General features: G+C 43.3%; 3 protein-coding genes across 3 annotated transcripts; all 3 read left to right on the top strand.

Moving 5' to 3' along the window:
- The first annotated feature begins 3780 nt into the window (after positions 1-3780).
- On the top strand, positions 3781-12751 carry inf2 (inverted formin 2). The gene is made up of 22 exons (XM_068751800.1): positions 3781-4177; positions 4721-4836; positions 5019-5178; positions 5943-5976; positions 6222-6363; positions 6457-6589; positions 6724-7317; positions 7660-7805; positions 7929-7990; positions 8083-8185; positions 8293-8378; positions 8501-8601; positions 8722-8792; positions 8880-8987; positions 9083-9153; positions 9251-9371; positions 9465-9629; positions 9857-9959; positions 10053-10205; positions 10583-11404; positions 11655-11714; positions 12291-12751. Exons 1-21 carry the CDS (start codon positions 3781-3783, stop codon positions 11711-11713), a joined length of 3747 nt encoding a protein of 1248 aa, XP_068607901.1. The 3' UTR covers position 11714; positions 12291-12751.
- Positions 12752-14618: 1867 nt separating this feature from the next.
- On the top strand, positions 14619-18605 carry adss1 (adenylosuccinate synthase 1). Its single transcript, XM_068751620.1, has 13 exons — positions 14619-14879; positions 15398-15500; positions 15891-15953; positions 16056-16106; positions 16192-16258; positions 16385-16492; positions 16574-16655; positions 16746-16872; positions 16945-17099; positions 17613-17737; positions 17884-17981; positions 18088-18237; positions 18430-18605. Exons 1-13 carry the CDS (start codon positions 14688-14690, stop codon positions 18480-18482), a joined length of 1374 nt encoding a protein of 457 aa, XP_068607721.1. The 5' UTR covers positions 14619-14687; the 3' UTR covers positions 18483-18605.
- A 571-nt stretch (positions 18606-19176) lies between these two features.
- Positions 19177-21583, top strand: siva1 (SIVA1, apoptosis-inducing factor). Its single transcript, XM_068752230.1, has 4 exons — positions 19177-19354; positions 19509-19688; positions 20152-20305; positions 21378-21583. The coding sequence occupies exons 1-4, from the start codon at positions 19234-19236 to the stop codon at positions 21424-21426; spliced, it is 504 nt and encodes a 167-aa protein (XP_068608331.1). The 5' UTR covers positions 19177-19233; the 3' UTR covers positions 21427-21583.
- The last annotated feature ends 4569 nt before the right edge of the window (positions 21584-26152 follow it).

The following is a 26152-nucleotide window of genomic DNA, read 5'->3' as shown; positions in this document are numbered from 1 at the left end:
TGTTTAAAAAGATTATCCTCACAGAAAGGCCCCAAGTCAGATTTGAACCTGTGACCTCTTCTTGCTGTGTCACGGTGCTGCCCATTGGGTCTTAAATCATCGGATTAAACTACTTAAGAGTGTAACAAGTTCTGCTGCAGTTGACGGGGCAACTTGTTGCTTTAATCAAGAGTGATGTGGAGAGTCAGGAAACTCAAAGGAATTATCTTCCATCAACGATGAGGTCAGATCGGGCTGAAGGGATGGGGAGAGTGGGAGGAGGGCATGAACTATCAGTATCTGCAGTCAGCATCAGACATCCCGAACGACGGTAATCCCATTAACACCGGAATAATGGCAATTCCGCCTTCAAAATAAAATGCCCCGTTTAGACACCCGTCGTCTTTGGCAGTTGATTTTCCATGATTTTTTGCTTTGCGGCAGTTCCGTTAAACATAGCGGACATCGTTAGGCGGACAGTGATAAGCATCGCTTCTGCTCTTACACCAGAGCCGGTCTGGAACATTTTCAGGTAGGTTTAATTCCCTTATAATATAATATCTATAAACGTGAGATTGATCAAAGACGTCAAATGAGGGTTTTTTCCTGTGATAATTGGTTACATATACTATTTAGCTGTTTGAATCTAATGTATAAGTCAACGCTACATTTTTTTCTGAATTTTTATATTTTTAATCTCTTCGTTGCCTTTGTTTTGAACCATTTATCGATGCACCGTTTTCTGAAAGTTATGTTCCTGCTAATATCGAGCTTTCTCAAACTCTTACTTTACGTTAGAAATGCGTTAACTACGTAGCCTAGGTAGCATCAGAACGGATTTTGTGTTGCTACCGTAGATAATACATTGTGTTGTCGGTTGTTGTTATAAAGTAAATTAAAAAATGGTGTTGAATAACCGAACACCTCCTCGGCGACGCGGTCCAGCGCGCAGGTGTTTTATACTGAAGGATTCGGACCGGATGTCTCGGTTCGGATCTATTTCTCTCCTGATACTGTCAGTTTCACAAGTGGAATCTTTATCTTACGAGCCGGATCGATTCGGAAGCTTTGCCATCCGCATCGCGCTTCATGGTTCAGTCAGCGGTCCTTTAGTGTCGTTGCTGGAAGCGCAGAGGTTAGTCTGGATGTAAAGCGCGTCTGGAAGGGCTCGAATCCCCAAGCGCTTGTTTATGGAATAAATCAGGTAAGATGTCATTATCAGCCCGCGGGAGGTCTATTACGATGTGATACAGTGTATTAAGACTTGGGATGTATATATATTTGGATTTTCTGTTTTTATTTTCTCGCCTCGGAGAGGTGACACGTCCCGTTACATCCCCCGCGTACGTGGGGGGGTAAAAAAAAAAAAAAAAAAAAGTGGCACCGTTTACATGTCCTTATCATGATGGGCGCACAGTGGTGAAAGTGATCATTTTATTGTTATCGCATCGTCCAGTAGGATAATCGACTTTTCCCAGTAAGCCTTCTTGCCTTATTGGAAATGTAAAAAATAAAAATAGTTTATCCATTTCTAAAAGCAATCCATTTGAGTACGCAAAACACACACACACACACACAGAGAGAGACACACACAGATGGGGCTTCCAGTTTGAAGTTTGCATTTTGAATGATCGTGTGTGCTATTCCTATTTTTTTAAGTCGACATCTTTAGACAGTTTAGGAACACGGGAAACCAAAGTCCAAGACTTTGCAAGCATTTCGGATGGTCACTCCCTTAAACAGTGCAGAAGGAGGCCTGCTTTTATGCTTAATGTGTCCCAGATGTTTTATGTTGTAATCATTCTACTGGATAAAGCTTGAATAGTGACTAAGTATCAAGCAATCTTAATGCAGTGGATGTTTTATGCATTAACACGCGTTTTAAATGTGTATACTGTAGTGAAATTTCAGAAGGTGCAATATTATTACACCTGGTGTGTCAAAAAAAAAGAGAGAGAGAGAGAGAAATAGAAAAATATGTTCCATGACATTTACTGACTTCCTCTTTCATAACTTACGCCCATTTGTTATTGTTGAGAACAAATGTGGCAGGAATCATCGTGCATAAGCTTCACATATGTCTGCATGAGATTAAAAAAAAAAAAAAACATCTGTGGAAATGCTTCTCCATGCTCTTAAGTGTTGCTGCTTTACAGTGGGCTGCTGCGTGGGCAGCTAAAGCAGAGGACACATGGAGTGGGCTTGTCCTGTGTGCGGTGAATCAGCCGGCTATTAGTGGTGCATGTCGGGGCTCCGGCAGGCAAGGTCGATGTGGCGAGGAAAGTTGGTTACGATCGAGGAGCGTCGCAGTTTTGGTTGGTTTTTTCCAGATAATTGGCGCATAAACAGAAGATTAAATCAACGTCCTTTGGAATGAAACCGCAATTACAAAGAGGAACATGAGCTGTCAAGCCGACGTGTTTATCTAGAGCCAAGTTTCCTGCCTTGGGAAAGCCCTTTTCCTTCCTCCCTCCTGTAAAGTTCCTAAGCTGCTTGCTTTTTTAAGAGTCATCGCACACGACACTGTTTCCAGTTCTCACAAATAACCAAGCGCACATGAGAGACGCGCAACTGATTCGGAAAATTCTTAGCATGTTGCAATGAACCCTCCTAGTCGAACAAGTATTTATGAAAGCAGAATCTTTCCTTATTACAAGCATCAACTTGCAATTTTGGATTGTGACTCAGAGGGAACATGCAAGCCTTATCTACATTTAAATGGCTGCTTGACATAGCTCTTATTAGACTGAAATGGGGGGGGGGAGCATTCAATCTATTTTGTGGCTAATGAATATTGCTCTTTGAAGAGTTCCATGAAGGCCGATTGTAGAATACCATTGTCTGCCCGCCTGCTGCCACGGTAACACTCTCACACTGGCAGCAGGACTAGAATGCTGCAGTCGGAGCTGATAAATGCTTCGCCAGAATATGTTGGGGGGAAATGGCCATTTTACCATGACTGAAGAGTGAAAAGAAAGATTTTTCATTACTTGTCATTTTTGATCTCTTTCATTTAGTGAGTTCCTAACATATATAATCAAAATCAACCACGTAGGATCAAATAGCTGACTCATAAACGCTGCAGTCCTTCCCAGACTGGCTCTCCATACGGCCTTTTGGCAGAACATTGTGTTTGTATAGATGCTCATCATTCAACGCTTCTTACTTTATCTTTGCCAAGAGTGAAATCAACATCAAAAGAACCAAGCAAAGTTTTACCCTTTTTTGGTCCGAAACGGCTTCCTGTTGATTTTTACTAGCATTTTATTAGCGTTTAGGAATGTGCTCATTCATACTTGTTACAGACATTCACAATGGAGAGTTTAAGAGGAAAAGAAAGAGAGGACTTTGCTTACTGATCAGTGCGTGCGTTCATGCCAATGTCAGGTGGGATGTTTGTGAAATGCTTTTTTGTACTCATTTCTACCTGCTTGTGTGTGTTTTTCACTGTTTATATGGCAACAACACGCTTGAAAATAAATAACTTTACGGTGCAAGGTGCCTTTGTGTGGAGGTTTTGCCAGTCTCCTCTCTCTTTCAAGCAGGATTAAACAAGAATGCTCTCTTAAGCCATCGGTGAAAGTGCAGAGTCATCGTTCCCCATTCTGTTTCCCTTTCTGATAAGGCCAATGTTAAGGCCTGCATCCTGTGCTCTGGACAACAATGGCAACTCTGTAAACTGGATGGCATCTGCCTCCCAACAAAAGCTGATTGTTTTCTTAATAAGGATAATAGCTAAATGCTATCCCTTTGTGTGATTGAAAAAGAAAAGACTGTGTTATTCTTTCATCCACAGCCATCATGTCAGGGAAGTCGGATGGGAAAAATAAGTGGGCAGCAGTCAGGGGTCGCCTGGGCTCCTCACAAGACTCGGACACGCAACAGGAGGCCAACCTGGAGAGCGCCGATCCGGAGCTGTGCATCAGACTGCTGCAAGTCCCCACCGTGGTCAACTACTCCGGTCTGAGACGTCGCCTTGAGGGTAGCGACCAGACGTGGATGGTTCAGTTCCTGGAGCTCAGTGGGTTGGATCTCCTCCTGGAGGCCCTGGATCGACTCTCGGGTCGGGGGTGCTCTCGTATCGCCGATGCCATCCTCCAGCTCACCTGTGTCAACTGCGTCCGGGCGGTCATGAACTCCTCGGCAGGGATCCACTTCATTATCGAGAACGAGGGATACATTCGAAAGCTCTCCCAAGGTCGGCCACACAAAATCATCACATCTACTGCGATCGATGTGTCACTTAAATGATTACATCACATGCATTATGGCCCCGAATAGGCCCAAACGCACCTAAATGATTGCATCATGGAGAAAATACTTGAAGTATACAAAAATATGTTGCCATAATAATTAAATATACACTTCAATTCCTTTATTAAGCCCGTCGTAGCTGTGATTCCGCTGAGATTCATTTTCCAATCACGCACTCAGCTTTGTGAGCAGAGATGAATCATTCATGGTTGCCACAGAGGATCACTGGAAATACAGTGCCACAGTCAGCTGTGCATTTCTCCCCATTTATTCACAAACGCACGCTCATCTGCAGCACAGCAAGTCTTTACGGAGCAAAGTTCAACTTGAGTTGCCTAAAAGTGGGAGAAACACAGCATCAATGTACAAGACGCCACACAAAAGGGGCGAAAGAAACAGGGATTGGGCCTTGATTGTTTTAAGAGGAACAAATTGGAAATGTGAGTACTTGGTCTGTGTCGATGTGTGAGATTGTACTTCCCCACAGCCTTGGACACTTCCAACACAATGGTGAAGAAGCAAGTGTTTGAGCTGCTCGCCGCCCTCAGCATGTTCTCCGCAGATGGCAATCGCTTGGCCCTGGATTCCCTGGATCACTACAAGGCAAGTAGATGGACACGTCCTACTTTTAACCCTGATCAAAGTTAAGTTGTGGTGTTTATTCCCCGTGCTCTTACGTCTTCATTCTTAGTGATAAATGCTTAAACACCGCCCTCTATTGGTGGGTCTACCTCAGTGGTAAGGTGGCGATTGCTCAGGCTGATGACGATTTGATTTCCCTGCAGGGTGTGAAGACGCAGCAGTACCGGTTCAGCGTGATCATGATTGAGCTGCAGGCCACAGATAACGTCCCGTACATGGTCACCCTCCTCAGTGTCATCAATGCCCTCATCTTCGGGATTGATGACCTCAGGCAGAGAGACAGAATGAGGAAAGAGTTTATCGGTAGGTTTGCTTTTTGGCTCAAATCTGGCATCCAGAGTCATAGCTTGCGTAATGTCACAGCGTGATATACTATATGGAGGTATTTAGTGATTCCCCACTGCCCTGAAAGTGTAAGAAGGGCATCAGCAGATGTTGCAGACATCCCTGTCAGTGGGTCTGCCTAAGAATAGGTACGATAGCCGTATTCTCATTTTGACAAAAATGGTGCTTGAGAATGAAAGAAACCTTAAGTGGATAAAGACTTCATGTATTTTAATTCACAAAAAAGGATTATCAAAAGTTTCAGTAGGAGCCTTAATCTGATTCAATCACACTGATCTAATCTAATTTTGTGAGAAAGTGAGCAAATTAAATTCAGCATTCAGTCATCTGTTTTCTATTTAAGGGGAGGGGGGGTATTGTTATTCTTACTTAATCAGCATTTAGAGTCTTTCTAATTAAAAAAAAACGTTCTAGACTGATAAAAACCTTTTTTCTGATGGGTCATTGGTGTAGTGTTAAGCAGTGAGGCACAAAGAAACTGCCAGAAGATTGTCACTGCAGAGAGCGTTTGATTATGTCTGAGCTGAACTAAAACCAATCAGTCACCTCTTCGGCCACTCCCCCTTTTTTTGATTGCTCACCTGCAACTTCCTGCTAATTCCCAGAACAAACAAATGCTATTGTGGAGAGGCACGAGAGAACCCTTCATAGCACACTTTCCTAAAAACTGATAATCGAGTGTTGTGATAGACTGTTTTGTGTGTTTTAATTCTGTCTTGCAGGACTTCAGTTACTGGATTTACTGCCACGGTTAAGGTAATCATTCCCTCTATCATGCACATCTCGATCACTAAAACATACTTTATGCAACAGATTCAGTTATTCAAGTTCCAATTAATTGAAATCTCTTAATGGTGCTTTTTGGAGGAGCTACTTGGAAATTGTGACCATTGATGACAGTGCTTTGAGCAAAGGCCCTTTCCATCCATTGCACACAAATGAAAAGGGCATTTGAATGCAATGGCGTGTCCATCACTGATCTGTATGTGTGTGGCACGCAGAGAGCAAGAGGAGGTAGACTTGACTATTCAATGTGAGGCTTTTGAAGAGGCGATGGCTGAAGACGAGAATGAGCTGCTACGCGTCTACGGGGGCGTCGACATGAGTAATCACCTGGAGGTTTTCACTACGCTCTTTAACAAGGTCTGACTTATTCCCAGTGGCCTAAATGACAGGGCATCTCTTTTTGTTGTATTTCTTACCAATGTGTGCACATGGGTGTGTTGCTGTGTGCAGTTGAGCAGCTCTCCAGCCTCCCAGCAGCTGCTGTCCATCCTGCAGACTTTGCTGGTGCTCGAGCCGGGTCGCTCTGATATCTGGTTGGCTCTGGAGACCGTCGCAAACAGAGCCATCCTGCTGGCTCAGAACTGTGAGTCAGCGGTGAAGCAACACTACAGGCACAAGAGGCTGGATAATGGCCATCTCAATTGTTAATCCATGATGGCGATGGCATGACTGTCGAAATGAAGTTTATCTGTGCGTTCTCTTGGATTTGAACTCCAGCTCAGATGGAGCCCTCGGAGAGGATCGTGCAGCGGCTCATGTTCTCCAAAGGCTATGAAGGTCATCACGAAGTGGACAAAGGGATGGTGAAAGTGGATAAGGCTGTACAGATGGGTGGAGATCCTCCAGAGAAGTCAGGGAAAAGCAGCATTACGTCTGCTCAGAAGCCCCCATGCGCAACGCCTCCTCCTCCACCCCCGCCACCTCCTCTTCCCCCGGGTATGAGTGGACCTTCTCTTCCATCTTCAAACCAATGCCCACTTCCCCCTGCTCCGCCACCACTGCCTGGAGGTTTTGGCGGACCTCCACCCCCACCTCCCTTACCTGGAATGCCGCCACATCCACCGCCTTGCGGCCCAGGCCTGGCTCCCCCGCCACCTCCGCCACCCTTACCAGGAATGGGTAGTGGACCGCCACCACCTCCGCCACCCTTACCAGGAATGGGAAGTGGACCACCGCCGCCTCCTCCTCCCCCAGGCATGGTCGTGCCTCAGAGTAGCTACAATCTTGGCTGTGCTATACCCGTAAAACCAAAACGATTTCCCACCCTGAGGATGAAAAAGCTCAACTGGCAGAAACTCCGCACGGTGACTGGTAGGTGGATTAAACTATCTTAAAATATTTCAGGCAGTCTCTCACTTGTTTTATTTTTTATTTTTTTTATGAAGGCAGAAAACGACAGTTTTGTTGTATGTATACTTGCAACTGTTTTATGGAAGCACATTTTTTGTAAAGCGTATTTTATGGCGATGCACCACAACCGAAAGAGGATTGTTTCCGATCTAGTTAGAATTTCATGTGGAGGTTCAGGTCAACAACAAAAAAAAAAAGGAAAATTCACTATGAAATAAGTTTCGCTGGTTGTGTGATGTTGATTGTAAATGTCACGTGAACTTTGTCCTCTCGTCCTGCACACACACACACACACACACACAGACGGACACTCCATGTGGGCCTCGGTTCAGAAAGAGCCTCCTCCTCCAGAGCCGGACTACATCAGCATCGAGCAGCTGTTCTGTCTCCCGGTGACCGAACACAAAGACAAGGGAGCAGCTGCTCCTGTCAAGAAGGAGCCTAAAGAGGTGCGCTTGGTCAACGCTCAACATGGCTCCTCGGTGTGGCAACACCCAGAACAAACGCACCTCATTACCATAGCTAAATAATCAATGTGCTTCTGTCATTTCTCTTTTTTTTTTTTTTTAAAGATAAGTTTCATCGATCCAAAGAAAAATCTCAATTTGAACATATTCCTGAAGCAGTTCAAATGGTGAGATATCACATATTGTCATGTTGTTGTTTTTTTAGAAACAGTATATATAGAAAATACCTGCTCAGTATTTTTCCATGTTGTCTTTCCAGCACCAATGAGGATTTCGTAGCTATGATTCAGAACGGTGACCGCAGCAAGTTCGACGTCGAGGTGCTTCAGCAGCTTCTTAAGCTCCTTCCAGAGAAGCATGAGGTTCGTATTGTTCTCCACCTTGACACGGTGACTTTCTCGCACCCGCACCTCCGAGCAAGCGCCCATCTCAAAACGTCAAAATATCTGAATCATTCTTTTAAATGTAGATCGAGAATTTGAAGTCCTTCCAAGGAGAACAAGACAAACTGGCAAACGTTGACCGCCTCTACACCTTCCTCCTCAATGTGCCATGGTAGTTTTTATTTTCACTCTTCTGGTTGATATGTGAACTGTTAGCAAGCTGCAGCTGTGCTCTCGTACCTGTCTAAGGAATTTGCTTGATCATTTATATGCTTTCTGTCTTGTGTCCCTCAGTTATCGGTTAAGGATTGATTGTATGTTGTTGTGTGAGGAGACTTTATCAGTGTTGGATATGATCAAACCAAAAATCAAGACTGTGGAGGAGGCCTGCGAGTGTAAGTACACACCCTAAGGCCTGCAGCGATGGCATAGCTATATTTATTCGCCATTCTTTGCCAGCTATCAGTTCTATATAAATCATATTTGGATTTAACTTGATGTAACACATTTCTCAGCCCTCAAAATGAGCACACACATGCCCAGTTTCTGCAGGCTCATCCTCGACGTCGGAAATTTCCTCAACTACGTAAGAGCGTCTTTAAATCTCATGTATAATTTATCTTCGATTACACTTGGACAGCGCTTGCATTTTTAATTGCCGGTCTACTTCCAGGGAAGTCACACGGGGAATGCCGAAGGGTTCAAGATCAGCTCTCTGCTTAAGCTTACAGAGACGAAGGCTAACAAGAGCCGCATCACGCTGCTTCATCACATCCTGGAGGTACAGAGGCTCACGGCTCCCGTGATGTTTTTTTTTTTTTTTTGTTCCTCTGAATTATGACTGTTTAATTATGGTTTGCTGCTTACTTTGCAAAGGAAGCAGAGAAGAACCATCCAGAGCTGCTGGCGCTGCCAGATGAGCTAGAGATCTGCGATGAAGCAGCCGGGTATAAAAAACCTTTTCACGTCTGTTAGCTCGTGGTCGTCCCTTTCTTATTGGGCCTCAGGCATGTAATCAAAGGTTTTCCGCTTTGTTGTCTTCAGAGCCAGTTTGGATTCTGTACAGTCTGAATTCAGTGCCTTGCTAAAACGACTCTCTGAGACGGCCAAGAAAGTTTCCAAATCTGTGGAGGACGTGAAGCAGCAATATGCAAACATTCTTGAGGTGAGACGACGATGTCTGAGTGCTTACAAATGGAGTTTGCTATGCCATTTATTTTCAAAGCTGCAGCCAGATATTTCTATTTCTCTGCTGCAGGAAAAACTGGCGGAATGTCGAACTCTGGCTGAAAGGCTTGCTGCATTGGAGACGAAGAGGAGGGAGTTGGCTGTCTATTTGAGTGAAGACCCCAAGCAGCTGTCGCTTGAGGAACTCTTTGGAACACTCAAGACCTTCCGAGGACTTTTCATCAAGACACTGAAGGTTGTGGGAACATATTTTGTCACTTTATATCCAAGCATAAGACGACCAGGTCATGGTTAGGTTGACCTCTGGAGTATGAGTTAGTGTTGTCTGTGGAATGTGGCAATCATATTTTTTGAAGAGAATTAAGTTGACATGTCTCTACTGAAAATACACAGACAAATTACTGTGAGAACATGATGTGCTTGGCATGACAGTGAGTGACATCCTGGCTTCCATACCGACAGGAAAACAAAACCCGAAGAGAGCAGGCAGCCAAGGCTGAGAAGAGAAAAAAGCAGTTGGCAGAGGAAGAGTCCAAGAGACAGAAGGGAGCGAATGGAAAGATTAGTAAGTGTGAAAAGCCTTCCTCACTTTCCATGAATTGACTTCTACACAAGTGATTTGACTAGAATGTGTTTTAAGCCCTGTCTTTTTTTCCAGTCAAGAGAGGCTTGCTGCCACAGGATGATGGTTGCATCATCGACCACCTCTTGGCCGATATCAGGAAAGGTTTCAGCCTGAGAAAGACCAGGCCAAGGTGCGATTCGGAAAGCTTCCCTTCTAATGAAATGCATAGGGATTCCTGCCCACCTGGTAAGGACAAGAGACTGTGGCCTCCATCCGCAGTTCCTAGCTCCGCTCCTGTGACATTTCAGTGCCAGCCACAACACGGCTTTGCTGCTTCATTTATGCGCTTTCTTTCTGTGACATAACACCGCTCGCTATCTACCAGTGCCAGCTCCGAAGCCTCGCTGCATATATATATCCTCCTGAGACCCAGGCCGTTGACATGCGTCCTCTGTAATGGACAAATGTCCACTACAGAGGACATGCTAACGGGCTGGGTCTCAGGAGGATATAGCAAGCATCTTTGCTCACTGTGAAATATCACTGTTTGAAAAGAGCTAATAAAAGTTCTTGGTCTACCTACTGCATATTTTCACCATCAACACAACCTACCTCTTTGTCAGGATCAAGTGTGAAATCTGCAGAAGAAGAAGCCGTAAATCTGGACACCATTTCCGTTCCCACCAAGCATCGGACCGAGGGTCGCCACGACACCACAGACGGAGTGAACGGCTTCTTCAGCCCATCAGGAGAAATTCCACCAGCGCCGCAGAGTGTGGTGCGAGACGGCGCAGCCGAAGCACCCAATACTCCCCCGGGAAAAGAAGCTATAGTGATGATAGAACCCCTGGAAGAATCCCTCTCTCTTTCAGATGTACAACTCCCACAGACACCAGCGGCACCTTTAAAAGATATAGTGCAACCTCCTCCGAACAAACCATATCTCCCCATAAATAGCTTCTCACTGGATTCAACAGAGACGAGTGTCCTGAGCCCATCTTCTCTCGCCGATTCAGACCTGTTGGAGGCTGTGTTGGATGATGCCTCCAGCCTGCTGCCAGAGGAGCAAATGGACGTGGGTGTCGATGTTCACGTGAAGGAAAGTCCTTTACTTGATACAAACCGTGTGGCACCGAGTACTGAAAGGCGGGAGACTAAAACCAGCCATGAAATAGGCCAGTTAAGAGAGCCTGAAGGAGAAAAGACAGTCGAAGATGAGCCAGAACACATTATTGTAAAAACACACAGCCAAGATGAAGATTACAAACATTTGGGCCATCAAGCTAATGTAGCTGGTCTCAGTGAGGGCATGGAAGGGAATGACGGCCCAGATGGAGTGCGATCGGAAGATGTGGCGTCAGCGTCTGAAGCAGTGCCTCCATCCCTTACGCCTGAACCAAAGAAACGGCACAGCCTCTTTAAACGAAACAAAAAGAGTAACCAAGGTAATCTCCTTACTCATTTAAATAAAGATCACGTTTGGAATGCTAGTCTGTTGGGGTCTCTTAATGGGAAGTCCTTATTTATTTTTGTTTTGTTCCATTTAATAATGTATCTTTTATGTATGATCTATTTTAGTGTTTGTTCATAAACCTTTTTGCATTTTAATAAAGATCGTGTATGTACGGTGCGCGGCACTGTTTTTCAGATTTAATGGTCAGTTTGTTTGAATGCTCTGTTTTTGACTCTCTGAAGCACAAGGTAACAGTGGGAAAGGACACACTAAACATAAAAAGGGCTGTGTGTTGCAATGAGGTAGGTCACAACAGAGGGATGGCAAACTGTAAGCAGGAACATCGTCCTAATGAATTCACTGTCAACGCTTCGTTGCAAGTAACGCATCATTTGTCAGTCTAACTGGAACCTGGATTCCATTTGTCTCTGTTGTCCAGCTTCTAACGCTCACTTTCTCATAACACTCTTGCGATGCAGCGGCGATCAAATGTTGAACAGCATTTGACCAAAGTGTCGTGAGGCGATGCTAATAACCAGGGGAGAACTAATTCTAGCACTCTAAAATGCAATTAATCCTAAAATATGTGGTAATCTAACAGCACAGGTTTTGTTTATTAATCTCCGTCTCGCATCTTGTGGAGTCTTTGTGAAGCCATCTTGGAATGAGTTGGGGGTTGTTTTTCTTTATCAAAGCTGTCACTTTTGTGTGTCTCCTTCCATGTTTTCTTGTCCATTACCGAAATCTGCAGCTGGGGGTGTTTAGCTTTTTAAAGCTGATGTAGCTTTGCCTTCATACTGTAGTTTTAACTAAATTACATTAAAGTCCTTAATTTAGATGTTTTGATTCTGGCTATTCATTTTAGTCTGTTTCCCTAGGTGACTCCAGAAAGAGAAAATCAAGAGGGAAGAGAAGATATTAATTGCATGCAAGATTTCTAAACTGGAAGGACTGTTTGTTTTATTTTTGAGAGCGCATGAACATTTACCCCTCAAGAGGATGAAGATTTCTTCCTTTCGCAATGATCTGGAAGAGCAAAAGGTGTCTGATGCCGAGATCCTAGTTAATGTGGCTTTATGTAAATGAGTCGTTTCTGTGTGTATATGAGTGGTTTAAAGTCAGAACTATTTAAAAGAATTTAAGATATGCTTTATGTTTTGTATACTTGTAATGTGAAGTGTGTGCTTTGCTATATTCTCACTTTACTTTTCAGCTGTAGAAAAAAAACTACCTAGAAATTGCCTTTTGATATATCCAAGTTATCTCTAATATGAAATATATGTACAGCACTTAATTAACAGACTGTAACTTTTAATGTTAATTAAATTTTAATAAAATAGAATGCTATGTTCAGCTGTTTTGGAGCAGTCATTTCCGATTGTAGTTTTATTTCCAGTATACTGAATGTGAACTTAGTTGTTTTTAGGCGGTAAATAAAAGGGAAGGTTTGAAATTTCATGTTATATAGATATGCCTCAAACTATTTAATTTTGGTCTCTTTTCCCCAGACCTATGATGTAACAAACTGTAGCACAATAGTGGTTAGAAGGATCACAAAACCATACAGTAATCCTATTTAGGCAGTGTGAAGCCACTCAATTACACACAAATCATCACCATGGCCCTTCCTGTTGCTGATTCAGTGTGGAAACATTTCAGTGACCACATGAAAACACAGCAGCTCTGAAATCACATTGGCTTTACATGTGCTGGAGTGATTCTCAGGACTGGTGATGCAATTATATGGTTTGGCTTTGACATCAAATACATTTGGTTTGATAGTACTTGGGTTGAATTTCATACAGAGACAGAATTCAAAATTATAGCAAATGTAATAAATTGTAGGTATCTACTACTACTACTATACAATGCTACTTATATACTACTATATATATATATACAAACACAGATGCAACAGGAGTTCATATTTAATTAGTTGCCTGTTTAAAGCTTGTATTTTCTTATTTTTAAAGTATAATTAGCAATGCTAACCCTGTAAAATATCTGAGAATTTTCAGATTATAATATCCCAATTCTCAGATTTTAGAATAGAATATAATAGAATAGAATAGCACTTTATTGTCATTACACACAGTGATTCAATGAAATTAAGCAGGTTCTGCACAGTGCAAAAGTCAGGAAAGGTGCCAAAAACGAGTCAGTACAAAGCAAAGGACACAGCCGATAAAAAGGATTGGATTAATATATATATATTTGTTTAAGTAATATATAATTAATATAATTATTTTATAATATATTGATATATATAATATATATATATATAGTAAATAATAATCACATCCCAATTTCCGGCATTCTAATGACATTTATGCACTTCGGTCAAAAAACTAGGTCAAAGTTCACGGGCTCAGCGGAATGTAGGTCAAAGCTCACGCGGTGAGCGGAATGTAGGTCAAAAATGTAACAAAGTAAACAAAGCATTGCCCGCGCGAGCGTCAGATGACGTCACTTATTGACGCTTCTGCGTGATGACGTTTCGCAGCAACTAGCATGACGGCAGGGACGCTTTGCGGCTCATCTGTTTATGGATTACAGAATATTTCATCGTGTTAAAATGTGTAGTTTCAGTATATTCAAACTATGTCGACGCTGCTGCAGATATTTCTGTGGGAAAATGAGCTATATCGATTTTTATATTATGGAATCGAGAGACGGTAAATAAATAGCGTTACTGTTAGCTTGGCTAGGGTTAGCATTGCTAATTATTCTGTAAAAAGAAGAAAATGCTAGTTTTAAACACGCAACCAATTAAATATGAACTCCTGCTGAAAGCGTATTATATACTTATTATGTCATGGAAATTTGACAGTGGTGAGGCCACTAAATTGGCGGAGATGAAGATGCCGAGGCATTAAATAAATAAATCATCTCATTTTGTGTCGCTTGATCTCTTAGTTGCATCGGTTACCGTTAGCTTGTTCATAAGATTGGGTTGTTATTCTGGAGGTTTTTATGTAATAAGTCATATTAATAGAACATTTCAAGTCATATTTAAACAATGGGAAAACAATCAAAACAAATACCATGACAATACTTGATTTCAATCCACTGCTGAAAAGGTCTTTTATTTTTATTTTATGAAAATCTTCATGTGTCTGGTGGGGGGGTTCCGTTTGCTTTAACAGCTTTGGAGACAACCTGCCTCTGCGCGTCTGCCTGACATCATCGGTTATGAAGTTACAGATATGGCAATGCCTCTGTCGCAGACGGCTTAGTCTCTCCTCCAGAAGCCACCGGCCACAACGCCCGAGATCATGTCGCTGACCTGGACTGCTAAAGAACAAAAGAATCTGAATCAATCCCCAACCGTGGCCGCGCAGAAGCGGTCGCGCAACGACGTGGGAAACAAAGTGACGGTGGTGCTCGGTGCGCAGTGGGGAGACGAGGGGAAAGGGAAAGTCGTCGACTTGCTGGCGACTGAAGCTGATACTGTCTGCAGATGTCAGGTAGATGGGTCGTGACTGAGCAGTCCCAGGGTCGTGGGAGTGGGGGTGATTGCCGAAGTGCATTTTTGCATGATTTCGTAACTCTTAAGTTACTAATTTGGTGCATTAACAGAATATTGAGAAGCTTTTATTCACGGGCGTTGTCACAGTGAAACCTGCCACCAGTTGCTACGTTGTGCTTGTACTTTCTCCATTGACAGGACGAGTACCCTGCATGTGTCAGCCCCCCACCCCACCGGGCTAGAGCGAGGTCACATTCTCAGGCTGGCTTGATATGTGAGAAGGCCAGGCCTCTTAGACCGGGGAGCAGACACGTCTGTTAAAATAGGTCCTGGAAAAGCTTTAGTGATTTGGGAATACAGCGGCTTACTGCTGTCTCGCCAAAAGAAAAAATGCGTTTACATATTGTCTGGGGAGTATTTTTGAGTGTTCTCAAATGGCATTTCACTATGTCATCATCTTCATCAGTAAACAGCATAAACTGTGATTATAATGGGGTACCCTGTTTTGATCTACAGGGGGGCAACAATGCGGGACACACAGTGGTGGTGGATGGCAAGGAGTATGACTTCCACCTTCTTCCCAGTGGAATCATCAACGCCAAAAGCACGTCACTCATCGGTAATGGTTCTCAACTATATATATAAATCCTATCTGTGCAGAGTTTGTATTGCCCCCCCCCCGTGTCTGTGTGGGTTTTTCTCCGCGTTCTCCATTTTCCTCCCACCTCCAAAAACATGCACATTTGGTCAGTGGATTACTCTAGATTGTCCGTAGTGTGTGAGTCTGTGCATGAATGGCTGTCTGCCTCTGTGTGGCCCGGCGATGCGCTGGCGACGCGTCCGAGATGTTCCCCCGCCTCTCGTCTATAGCGAGCTATTACAGGCTCCAGCAACACCCATGACCCGCAGGGCGGAAAAATGGATGAATGTGTGTGTTTATATATATATATTTCAGTATATATATATATATTAGCGTAGCTGAGTCTACATTTGCCTTCTTCTCTTGTAGGTAATGGAGTAGTCGTACATTTGCCTGGCTTGTTTGAGGAAGGTGATAAAAATGAAAAGAAAGGTAAACGATCAGCTGATTTTAAAGATAAAACATATTTGAGATAAAAGGGTCAAAAGTGTAAATGCAGACGACTGTGTGATGTTATTTCTATCCTCTGACCAGGTCTGAAAGGCTGGGAGAAGAGACTGATTGTCTCAGATAGAGCTCACCTCGGTGTGTACAGTATGCATAGCTGCATAAATCGCATTCTTTACGGGTGAAACTTGCCCTACGTTGATCGTTTGCTGTACTTCCACAGTATTTGATTTCCACCAGGTTGTCGATGGCTTACAAGAAACACAAAGACAAGCACAAGAAGGAAAGACGTAAGGTTTGAGGAAGGCTCAAAGAGAGGAAGGCCTGCAAAGATTTTTTCTAAATAAGATCATGTCAGTATTAACTCCACACATGAATTTATATCATTTCCTTTTGCTTGTTTTTCGTAATAACAGCATTGGAACCACCAAGAAGGGCATTGGACCTGCGTACTCGAGCAAGGCTTCTCGCACCGGCCTTCGTGTGTGTGACCTCCTGGGTGACTTCAAGGACTTCTCCACGAGGTACAGCTTATGGGGCTGTGACAAATACATATATTTTCCAGCACTAAAACGTTAAATGACTGTGATTACCTTTTCTTTCAGATTCAAGAACCTTGTCCACCATTACCAGTCCATGTACCCATCCTTGACAGTCGATGTTGAGGACCAACTGAAAAAACTCAAGGTAGAAAACTGACATCTCGGAGGTGACAAATCGTCCATTTGTCTCCAGCAACTGAAAAATAATGTGTTTTCAACTGCTGGTCTTGGGCAGGAATATGCTGAGAGATTGAGGCCAATGGTTAGAGACGGGGTCTATTACATGTACGAAGCCCTTCATGGACCCCCAAAGAAGATTCTGGTTGAAGGGGCCAATGCTGCTCTCCTAGACATTGACTTTGGTATGGTCAGCAGTGGTAAAATAAAACTGCGTATGAGCTGGTATATTTGTAACATAACATTACTCTCTCCAGGCACGTATCCTTTCGTGACGTCATCAAACTGCACTGTGGGCGGGGCATGCACCGGTCTTGGGATTCCCCCTCTGAATATTGGTGATGTTTTTGGTGTCTCAAAGGCTTACACCACCAGAGTGGGAATTGGAGCCTTCCCCACGGAGCAACTCGATGTAAGAGCTTGATGGTACTTGAGTAAATTAGAAACATTGCTGGGAAATAGAAACTACATGATGTCTTTGGTTTTTATCAGCATTTGCATTGTATGAAGTCGAGACACGTGACGTTACTGAACTTGACATGCACGTTTTGTTTGTGATCGTGTTGCCGACACACAGCACGACTAGTGGAGGGGAGGGCTTTGGTTTTGTTCTCACACAGTGCAGCTGTCAAATTGAGTGAGCAACAGACTCAGTCTTTAGCTCATATGCAGATCACATGTTCACAGGGATAAATTTAGTGCCAGCGTCTGGGTGTCAGCTGGGATAAAGTTACTTGTCATGGGAACTCGCCACAGGAACATGGGGCAAGACGTTCAAGCTGTATCCCCTGGCCTATGCGGTGTTGCTGTTTTAGTAATCACCTTGTATATAGATACCGCGTATATACAAGGTGTGTATGCCGAGTATTTAATCAAATGAATAATTAAGCAGCAGGTAAGCGTGCCTTTTTCCTGCTCATTGCAGGCGGTAGGCGAGCTGCTGCAGACGCGCGGCCGCGAGGTGGGTGTAACCACAGGAAGGAAGCGGCGTTGCGGCTGGTTGGATCTTGTCATTGTCAGATACGCTCATATGATTAATGGCTTCACCGCGTGAGTGGTTAGATCAGTTTAAGCACATGATCGGGTGTTTTTGTAGCTGCTAAGCATGCACTATTTTTTGGAATATTATAAATTATATTACACTAATAATACAGGACCTATTAAACTGTTGTCCTCCGATTACATCTGTCCCACAGCATCGCTTTGACAAAACTTGATATCCTGGATGTGCTTGATGAAATTAAAGTTGGAATCGCCTACAAAGTTAATGGGAAAAGAATTCCCCATTTCCCAGGTACTTTAACAGAACAAACCAAACATAGCGTTAGACCCGCACATTTACATGCCTTATTTAAAAATAGATTTAAAGATTAGTAAAAAAAATTTTCTTTTTACAATAGCCAACATGGATGTTCTGCAGAAAGTGGAGGTGGAATATGAGACTTTCCCTGGTTGGAAGACAGACACATCTGCAGCCAGGAAGTGGAACGACCTCCCAGCCAAAGCCCAAAACTACATCCGCTTCATTGAGAACCATATTGGAGTTCCCAGTATGTTTCACACACAGGAACACATTTCACACCTGTCGGAGTTTTACTTTTCTATCTAAAGAACTCAGAAAGCTATTGATTTCACTTCAAATGAATGAAAGCCTCTAAATCAATAAACTTTTTCTATTTATAGCTTTTTACAGTCAGGCCAACTTTTCTGATGGTTCTTTCTCTTTCTGTTTCTCCTTGTAGTCAAGTGGGTTGGCGTTGGAAAGTCCAGAGAGTGCATGATCCAGATGTTCTAACGGCAAATCTTTAGCTCTACTAAATTGAAGTACAATCAATGTGGTGTGATGTGAATATTGTGAATGTCATCCCATAATATTGTTATCTCTAGTTAATAAAAAAGCACCCTTGTAACCTTTTAACAGTGTTGTTTATATTTATTTTACTGCAATCTATTCTTGCACTTGTATTATTATGACTATTGCATTTAATCGTATATGTCCACCTATCCCTGTTCATTGATTGTGGCCCTTCTCCAGATATTTCATCGCACTGATTGGATTGCTGGATCTCTGTTGACTGTAAAATAAACACAAGTAGTTGATGCAATACTGTGGTTTATAAACCATACATTGTTAGATGGGGTTATCCTAGGACTATTTTATCGATACTAAAAATAAAAAACGCACTCGGGGAGCACAGACCTCCGCCAAGAAGCCCATTCCCCTCATAATTTAATTTACACCTTCCACATGGTGATCTGGATCATCACCAAAAAGGTTATAAATTGTAAATATAAATGTGAAAACCCGGAAATCTAAGTTAGACCAAGACCCGTCTTCAGATCCATCCAGCAGCTTTTCCGTGATCGCCAGTCAAACGCCGTCACGTGGACGCCCGTGGAACGTAATTTATGTCACACATGACGTGGCAACAGAGGGGCTTTTTGATTCGCACTCGTTCTCACGTGACTTCCTCCTGCCTCCATTGCATTTTTCCCGCAACAAACAAGCGTAAAAAGTCCGTGGCGCATCACTTTTTACAGCCAAAATGCCGAAACGAGCTTGTCCTTTTTCGGAAACGTTTTCTTCTCAGTACAAAATACGCATCAGACCGCAGGAACTGATCAGATCCAGCGTGTTTGGGGACAAGTACAGACAAGATATGTACGGTAAGATGTTATGCAGTTTAGCGGACGCGTTGTTGTGTTGTGCCTTTCTCTGGCTTTGACGTTTGGCGTCGTCGCTGCGCGCATTAGCCAATGTTGGCTGTGTGACCGAAATATCATTTAACATATGCAAATTCTTCTTCTTCTTCTTCTCCAGAAAGGACTAAGAACTTGCTTTTTAACGGCGCCATGGCTATGGGCAAACTGTGGACCGGAGAGGGCGGGCGCGCCGACCCTTCGCCATTTGGACAGACTCCGACGCGCTCCCCGGCGCTGCTGAGAGGACAGACGCTGATTGGGTGCGACGGGAGACTTAAAAAGGCAAACTCGCTGCAAGGTGAGCCTGGATTGACAGCTAATGTTCGAATATACTTAAAATAAAGAATAAAAAAGCGATTGGACGCATCGAGAAGAAGTAGGAAGAAGAAGTCACTTTAATGATAATCCAAGGCCACAAGTTCAGTTCGCGCTTTTCACCAGGAGATGTCAGAGTTGTCACAGATGTGATGTTTGGTAAGAGAAGATATTTACTTTTACTTTATTTACCCCAAACTGGGAAATTTGAATTTTGAATACACACCGCACCCATGGGGGAGGGGGGTAATAAATATATATATATGCACACAGAATATACAAGTATTCAGGAAATTAATTGAAATAAGTGATGTAAGAAGAACAGCATGAAGGATTACCGGTACAAACTGCATATGTATATGGACAAGGGTATTGGCGTCGTTGCTTTTAATGTTTTGGATAAGTGTAAGTCCAGTCTGCTGTATTAAAGTGTGCTTCCTATGTAGGTGTGATGGGGGCCCCCTCAGGGTGCTGTCGGTGTCAGAAGAACCATGGTCCGAGGGCACCATGTTCCCAATGTGACCGTCTGGTCTGCTCCTCCTGTACACAGCAGTGCTCAAGATGTTCCAGCCTCTGCTGCTCCGTGTGCTCCGTCACAGAGTAAGTCCAATTGGATTTCTTAGGTTGTAGATTTTGTGTCTCTTAACATTGATAAGGCTGTAAAAATGACCTTATAAGTTAGGTTTTAATCATCAGGAATGTCTTTTTAAAGCTTCATATTCTGTACCTTCATCTGTGTTATGGTCAAGTCAAGCTAGTGTGGACTAAAATATACTTATCTTTTACACAGTTTGTTTATGTTTTTTTCCGAAGGTCGCGCTAGCTCATATTAATACTTACCGTAAGTGTTATTGGGCCAGGCAGACTGCCACAATAAGCCAGGCACCAATATACTTATTATGTTGTTCCTCTCAACTACTACAGTACTGAGTAATAAATGCCGACCATAGACTGAATAGTACACAGTCGCCATACTCGGATAGAAGAGCAAGTACTAAAATAAATGTAAACACACAACCATATTTATCATGTACAAGTACATCAACATGTTGCCTGAGAACCAAGGATATCTTCAAATAAGGCGACCCTTAAGATTGCTCCATCAAATTTTGAAAATAAATCAAACAACCTTTACTGGTAGCCAACAGACACCAGTGAAAATAGTTTGTTGTGTGCATTTGCTGGTGTCAGATAGCAGTATAAGGTTCCCTGCTGTCGTTGCTTAAAATGTAACTTCCAAGCTGTGTTCGAATCAATGGGACAACTGATAGCATGTTGCTTGTTCCGACACGTTTCTGTACAATAGGATTGTTTTCCTCGCACATCGTGTTTTGCAGATGAACCTAAGGCGGTTGAATATCCAGGTTCTCCTTTCTAAGTCAAGACATACAAAACCCAAACTGCTTCTGAGGACTCCAACGGTCAGCATTCTTGTATCCAAGGGAGTGCAGTTTATCAATGTCTCCTCAGAACTGCTCGATAAAGTAATTTGTAATAGTAAGGCATATTGGAGTTAATTTTATGTCACTTTGCTCACTCTCCTGTAGGATTTGGAGTGAGATATATCAGCTCAAATTGAGTTCTTTCATTTGCAGGGGTGTCTGTATTATTGGATGCAAATATTCTGGTTTATCAAAGTGTTGCTGAATCATTGTAATATTCTCTTTCACAGTTACAGTGGGCGATATGAGGAAGTACTGTGCTGCAGCTGCGCGACGTAAAAGGAAGACCAAAGGACGATCGGGACCTTGTTTGAATTTCCTCCAGTTGCCTCCACAGATATTACCACGGCTGCATTTTATACTTGTGATCTGAATGTTTTCTTGTACATATGTATTGCATTCCAAAACTAACTGAAATAAACTTTAACCATTTGTTTACATTTTAACCTTGTGATTTCACTCTATTTCTGCCACATTACAGTACTCAGAGTATTTAAAGTGGGATGTTTCGGTTAGCTTAAAGGGGTGAACTGTGTTCTATATACATCAGCAGATGGCAGCACGCTTCAGGAACTCTGTTGGGAGATAAGTTTTTCTAAAATAATCAATACTACCTGTCAACCAACCTTGAGGGACCTGCCGTCAAATGTGTTGGTGAAGACAAGGAGACCCAAAGGTTAAACGGAACCGGGGCTTTTCCAGCAGGTGATTTGGATACGTTACCCCTGCTGGATATGACCTTGCGATGTCATCACTTTCCATGTTCTACTGTTGGTCGCTGATGATATTTACACGCTTGGGTAATTGTTCTTGGTTGCATAAGTCCTCAGCGCTGCATGATAGAAACCAGACTCATAGTCGTCTAGATATTAGCTTGGAGTCAGTTTCAAATATGCAAATGAGCTGTGTGATGCACGTCCCTTTGCTCAGCCGGCCTGTTGTGGCTCCAGCCTTTGGGGAGCTCTGCAGTTGGTCGTCCGCGAGTACCACTTGATTTCTGGCTGAGTGAACAGGCAGCTGCTGGCAAGCAAGGCGTCAAGTTGTCTGCACATTTTCTGATAAGGCTTTAAGGAAATCAGATGTGCGCAGAGAAACGGTTCACGGGAAGATGAACTGTTTAAAATGAAAAAAAAAAAACGTTTTATTTTCATCTTTCTTTGTTTTACGTCGCTGTAAAGTCATGGGATTTTGAATTTGATCTACCAAAGTGAAGAGGGGACACAGATTTAGATTTACAAAAAACTTTCACCTCATCCTGCATGTCTCTGCTCTCTCTCTCCTTGGTTAATATTCAAGTAATATAGCCCATATTACTACTGCTACTGCCACCTAGTATGTGACCTTTATTGCTACAAATGCGGTATCATATCACTGGATCTCTGTGCACATGCCCTACATAAATACATATTACCGGTAAATACATACACCTGTATGTAGATACTATATTTAATGTGTGATGTAGCAGCACCGATATGGCTTCATGCTTTCACATGCAGTTTCTCCAAGAAATGAAATTGTATATATATATATATATATATATTTAAGGAAGTAGAGCTTGGACGTGCAGAATATCTGCCTCTCCCTGAATATACTGGAACTAGAACCACATCAAAAGGGATGTTATAAACCTGACTACCAAAGATAATCCACAGACTATGTTGGAAGCACGTCTAACCGTTGATGAGAGGCCAGCAAATATTACAGCTCAGTCAAGAAGAAGACATTTATGCTGCTTTGTCACAAGCGGCAATGTCTCGTCACTAAAAATATGGAACATCTTGTTCACAGTGATTCATTTTAGTTCAGTCGAAAGAAGTTCACTCCCACATGAAACTGTTCAAGAGGGAAAAATGTGCCCTTTCTATTTTTGGGATGAATTGTCTCTGTGACCTTGTAAATTTGTCATGCATCCTATACATGAGCACAAACAGAGATACTAAAGAGAAAGGAACTTTTCCCGAGTCTGCTGTATTCTCTCACTCTGAGCCTGTCCTGAGCTGAGCTAACACCGAGATGACTCAAATATCATTTCCCTTTTTTTTTTCTGCCACTTTCTTGTGATCCATCATCAAGTCAAATGCTCCTTTGGTAAACATGCATCTAGAAGAAAGGGAGTGGTGAATGAGAATGAGATTTGAGAACAGAAAATAATCTTGGGAGTCATTCAACATTCTTCTGGCTAATCGCATCCCTGCTCTCCCAAATCTGATTATTAAAAAAAAAAAAAAAAAAAACATTGAGTTGGACTCCCACCTCACCTCTGCTCTACATTATGAAATGATGTGTTTATATACCTTCAAAACACGAGAACGCAGTCGTCAAGGTTTCAGCACATCCCCATCCATGGCACCCAAAAAAAAAAAGGGGGGGGGGGTGGTCTGTTCTCCTTCACCCCCACCCCTGATGAATGGTCCTTCAACTTCTCTCTGGTACATGCATGGCTGGGTGTCTGCAAAAGGGACGAGGGCCACATAATCACCCACAGTGCTCCAGACAGGACCAAATGCAGCCGGCCAGCGGGAGCACGTGGCTTTGTCTTTCACCCATTCTTTTCGGGGACCAGCTGTGGTCTGAGTGTGTCGAGCCCAGTGATGCTGCTGCTATAAATATGTGTCAAACGACTGTGAGTAAGCGACAGCTGTACAGTGGACCAAGGACACACTGTCTCAGCAGCGTCAGGGTTAGCCGCGCCAAAAAAGGCAAACCCAGTGTGTGTGTGAGGGGGTGGTGTGAGGGGGTGGGGTGGGGGGGTGGGGGGGCACTAGTTGACACATATTCATGCACTTGTCACACTTGATTTGTGGTGCTTTCTGTTCAGATTGAGCTCAATAAAGAGTGTGCATCAAAATGTGACGTGCAGTGCAACCAGTTGGTACCTACTTGTATTTTCTGAAAGTCAAAAGGGTGACAGCCTCCAAAATTAAGTGGATGATAACCATATGCATGTGTGGATAGAAAAATACATTTCCCGTGTGTGTGTGTGTGTGTGTGTGTGTGTGTGTGTGTGCGTGCATGTTCCGTCTGTACACAAATGCATGTGTGCCTGTTTTTGTGCCCTTTTCAAGTGTGACCACCTGTCTGTTGTTAAGACAAAAACAACAAATAAGCAGAGGCCACACCAGCTGTCCCTGGCAGCGCGTCCCCTAGGAGGTCAAGGGCTCCCACCGCTGGTTTTGTTGAGGTGGTGGACATTTACAACTTTCCTCCAAACTTCTCTCAAGAACCTCTAAACACAGAAGCGCACACACACACACACACACGACCCCTCACAGCTAAATGAGCCAGGCTTTTAGCCTCGGCAAGGAATGTTTCATTACACCATCGAGTTACACTTGCACATATCCCGGCTCGACACCCTGCTTGCTGCTAAGCCCTATCACATGCCCCCCCCCCCCCCCCCGACTTTCCATGGGAAGGTTTCGGTCCATAAGAATCCTGCATACACACCGGGCAGCCTGAGCCTGGGCTCTCAGGCAGATGTGAGGAGTTGGTGCCAGCGAGCGCTCGGTGGCCTGCCGCTGTGGATATTTACAGGGTGAAGTGGCTGCAGCGATGCAGAGGGCCCTTATTTACTGTGAGCTGGCTGGGGCTGTCCGCGCTGTTTATGAATGATCTTGGGAGGGCATTGTTTTCTTTATGTTGGCGCTGCCTGGCTAGCGCCGCCGTGTCGTCCGTTTGTGCATAAAGTACGTGCTGGGGAGCAGGGCCAGACAATAGTCTGGCTGAGCTACTACCCACGCACACAATGGAGTGGTGGGATGAGGCTGAGGTTTGGGGCCGTGGTTTTGGGGGGCCTGTGGGGGTAGAGGTATGGCGGCACATGTCTATATGGCGTTCCCAGAATGGGTGAGCTGAGATTTCGGGTGGGAGGGTGGTGGGAACCAAAGCACATCCCCATTGGGATCACGTAGCAGAGCAGCTGGATTTCTTTCATGGTGCAGCAGGGAAATAATTAAAAGTTCTCGCCATTGAGATCGTCCCGTGAATTGGTATGGTGGTGCATTTACCTACAAATCGATGCATCCCTGCGTTTGTTGTAGCAAAGACGAGTTGAATTGTTGTCATAATTACACAGCGTCAACTAGCTCTGTAATTCCAGGTATATCTCTTGTGGGGGGAAATTAGCAAGTGGTCTGGAACAACGGGAGCTCATCTTGAGGTTGCTCTGTCCTTGAGCTCAGGTTATGGTTTCGGCCTGTAAAACCAGCAGTATTATCAGTTTCTGTTGTCTGTACACAGAAAAAAGTGCTTCCCACACATACACACACACACACACACACTGTCTGGCTCATTGTGGCTGCTGTGTGCCAGACGAGGGCTCCTCTGTTACGTTCTTTTGTCAGTGCATCAAGAGCCTAATTTTTTTCTTTCTTAATGAAATTCAAAGCTTGCCTCACGCTCCTCTCCTAACTGAAAGTCTGAAATTGCGTGAACGCATGTGTGACAGTACAAATTAGTGAATGAATCAAAACCACACAAAGACACAGATTTGTTCCATTTAATTCTATGCATAATCTTAAGAAAGTCCTAAATCAAGATTGTCACATTTCCACGGCACACACACACACACACACACAGTCCAAAAGCGAAAACAAAGAAAATGCACATACAGTTATAGATCAATGAAATTTGCTTCAATATCCAACAAATGTCAATTCTGCATAAAGATTGTCCTCTAATCTCTACACCACTAACACAGAAGCAGTCGATTACTATAAAATATACATTTCTTATTAAAAAAATTATATTAAATTCTAGTGGCACTTCTACAAATTCTATTAAAAAAAAGATTTGTTTGACATTTAGAAGCTTTTTTCCCCCAACCAAATTACAACCGAGACGGTCAAATTCTTCTAAAGAAGCAACAATAAATATTTTTCAGGATTATGCACAATTTCACAGTCGTAACCTGCAGAGGGCAAAAAACAAATCCAGTATCCGTAAAGTCTTTTTTTTGACCTAACGATCATACAGCATGAGTTCGGTAAACATAGCGCTCGATCGA

This window comes from Brachionichthys hirsutus, chromosome 18 (genome assembly GCF_040956055.1).
Source record: "Brachionichthys hirsutus isolate HB-005 chromosome 18, CSIRO-AGI_Bhir_v1, whole genome shotgun sequence".
Taxonomy (NCBI): Eukaryota; Metazoa; Chordata; class Actinopteri; order Lophiiformes; family Brachionichthyidae; genus Brachionichthys; species Brachionichthys hirsutus.
This window is presented reverse-complemented; position numbering and strand designations above follow the sequence as displayed.

What these genes read in the sequence shown, in the direction of transcription:
- adss1 (XM_068751620.1), top strand. Translation starts at nt 14,688, where the DNA reads ATGTCGCTGACCTGGACTGCTAAAGAACAAAAGAATCTGAATCAATCC. An exon ending in TTCAAGGACTTCTCCACGAG is followed by an intron (nt 16,493 to 16,573) that starts GTACAGCTTATG and finishes CTTTTCTTTCAG; the next exon opens with ATTCAAGAACCTTGTCCACC. An exon ending in AAGAATTCCCCATTTCCCAG is followed by an intron (nt 17,982 to 18,087) that starts GTACTTTAACAG and finishes TTTTTACAATAG; the next exon opens with CCAACATGGATGTTCTGCAG.
- siva1 (XM_068752230.1), top strand. Translation starts at nt 19,234, where the DNA reads ATGCCGAAACGAGCTTGTCCTTTTTCGGAAACGTTTTCTTCTCAGTAC. An exon ending in GTACAGACAAGATATGTACG is followed by an intron (nt 19,355 to 19,508) that starts GTAAGATGTTAT and finishes CTTCTTCTCCAG; the next exon opens with AAAGGACTAAGAACTTGCTT. An exon ending in AAAGGCAAACTCGCTGCAAG is followed by an intron (nt 19,689 to 20,151) that starts GTGAGCCTGGAT and finishes CTTCCTATGTAG; the next exon opens with GTGTGATGGGGGCCCCCTCA.
- inf2 (XM_068751800.1), top strand. Translation starts at nt 3,781, where the DNA reads ATGTCAGGGAAGTCGGATGGGAAAAATAAGTGGGCAGCAGTCAGGGGT. An exon ending in GATTTACTGCCACGGTTAAG is followed by an intron (nt 5,977 to 6,221) that starts GTAATCATTCCC and finishes TGTGGCACGCAG; the next exon opens with AGAGCAAGAGGAGGTAGACT. An exon ending in TCAAGAAGGAGCCTAAAGAG is followed by an intron (nt 7,806 to 7,928) that starts GTGCGCTTGGTC and finishes TTTTTTTTAAAG; the next exon opens with ATAAGTTTCATCGATCCAAA.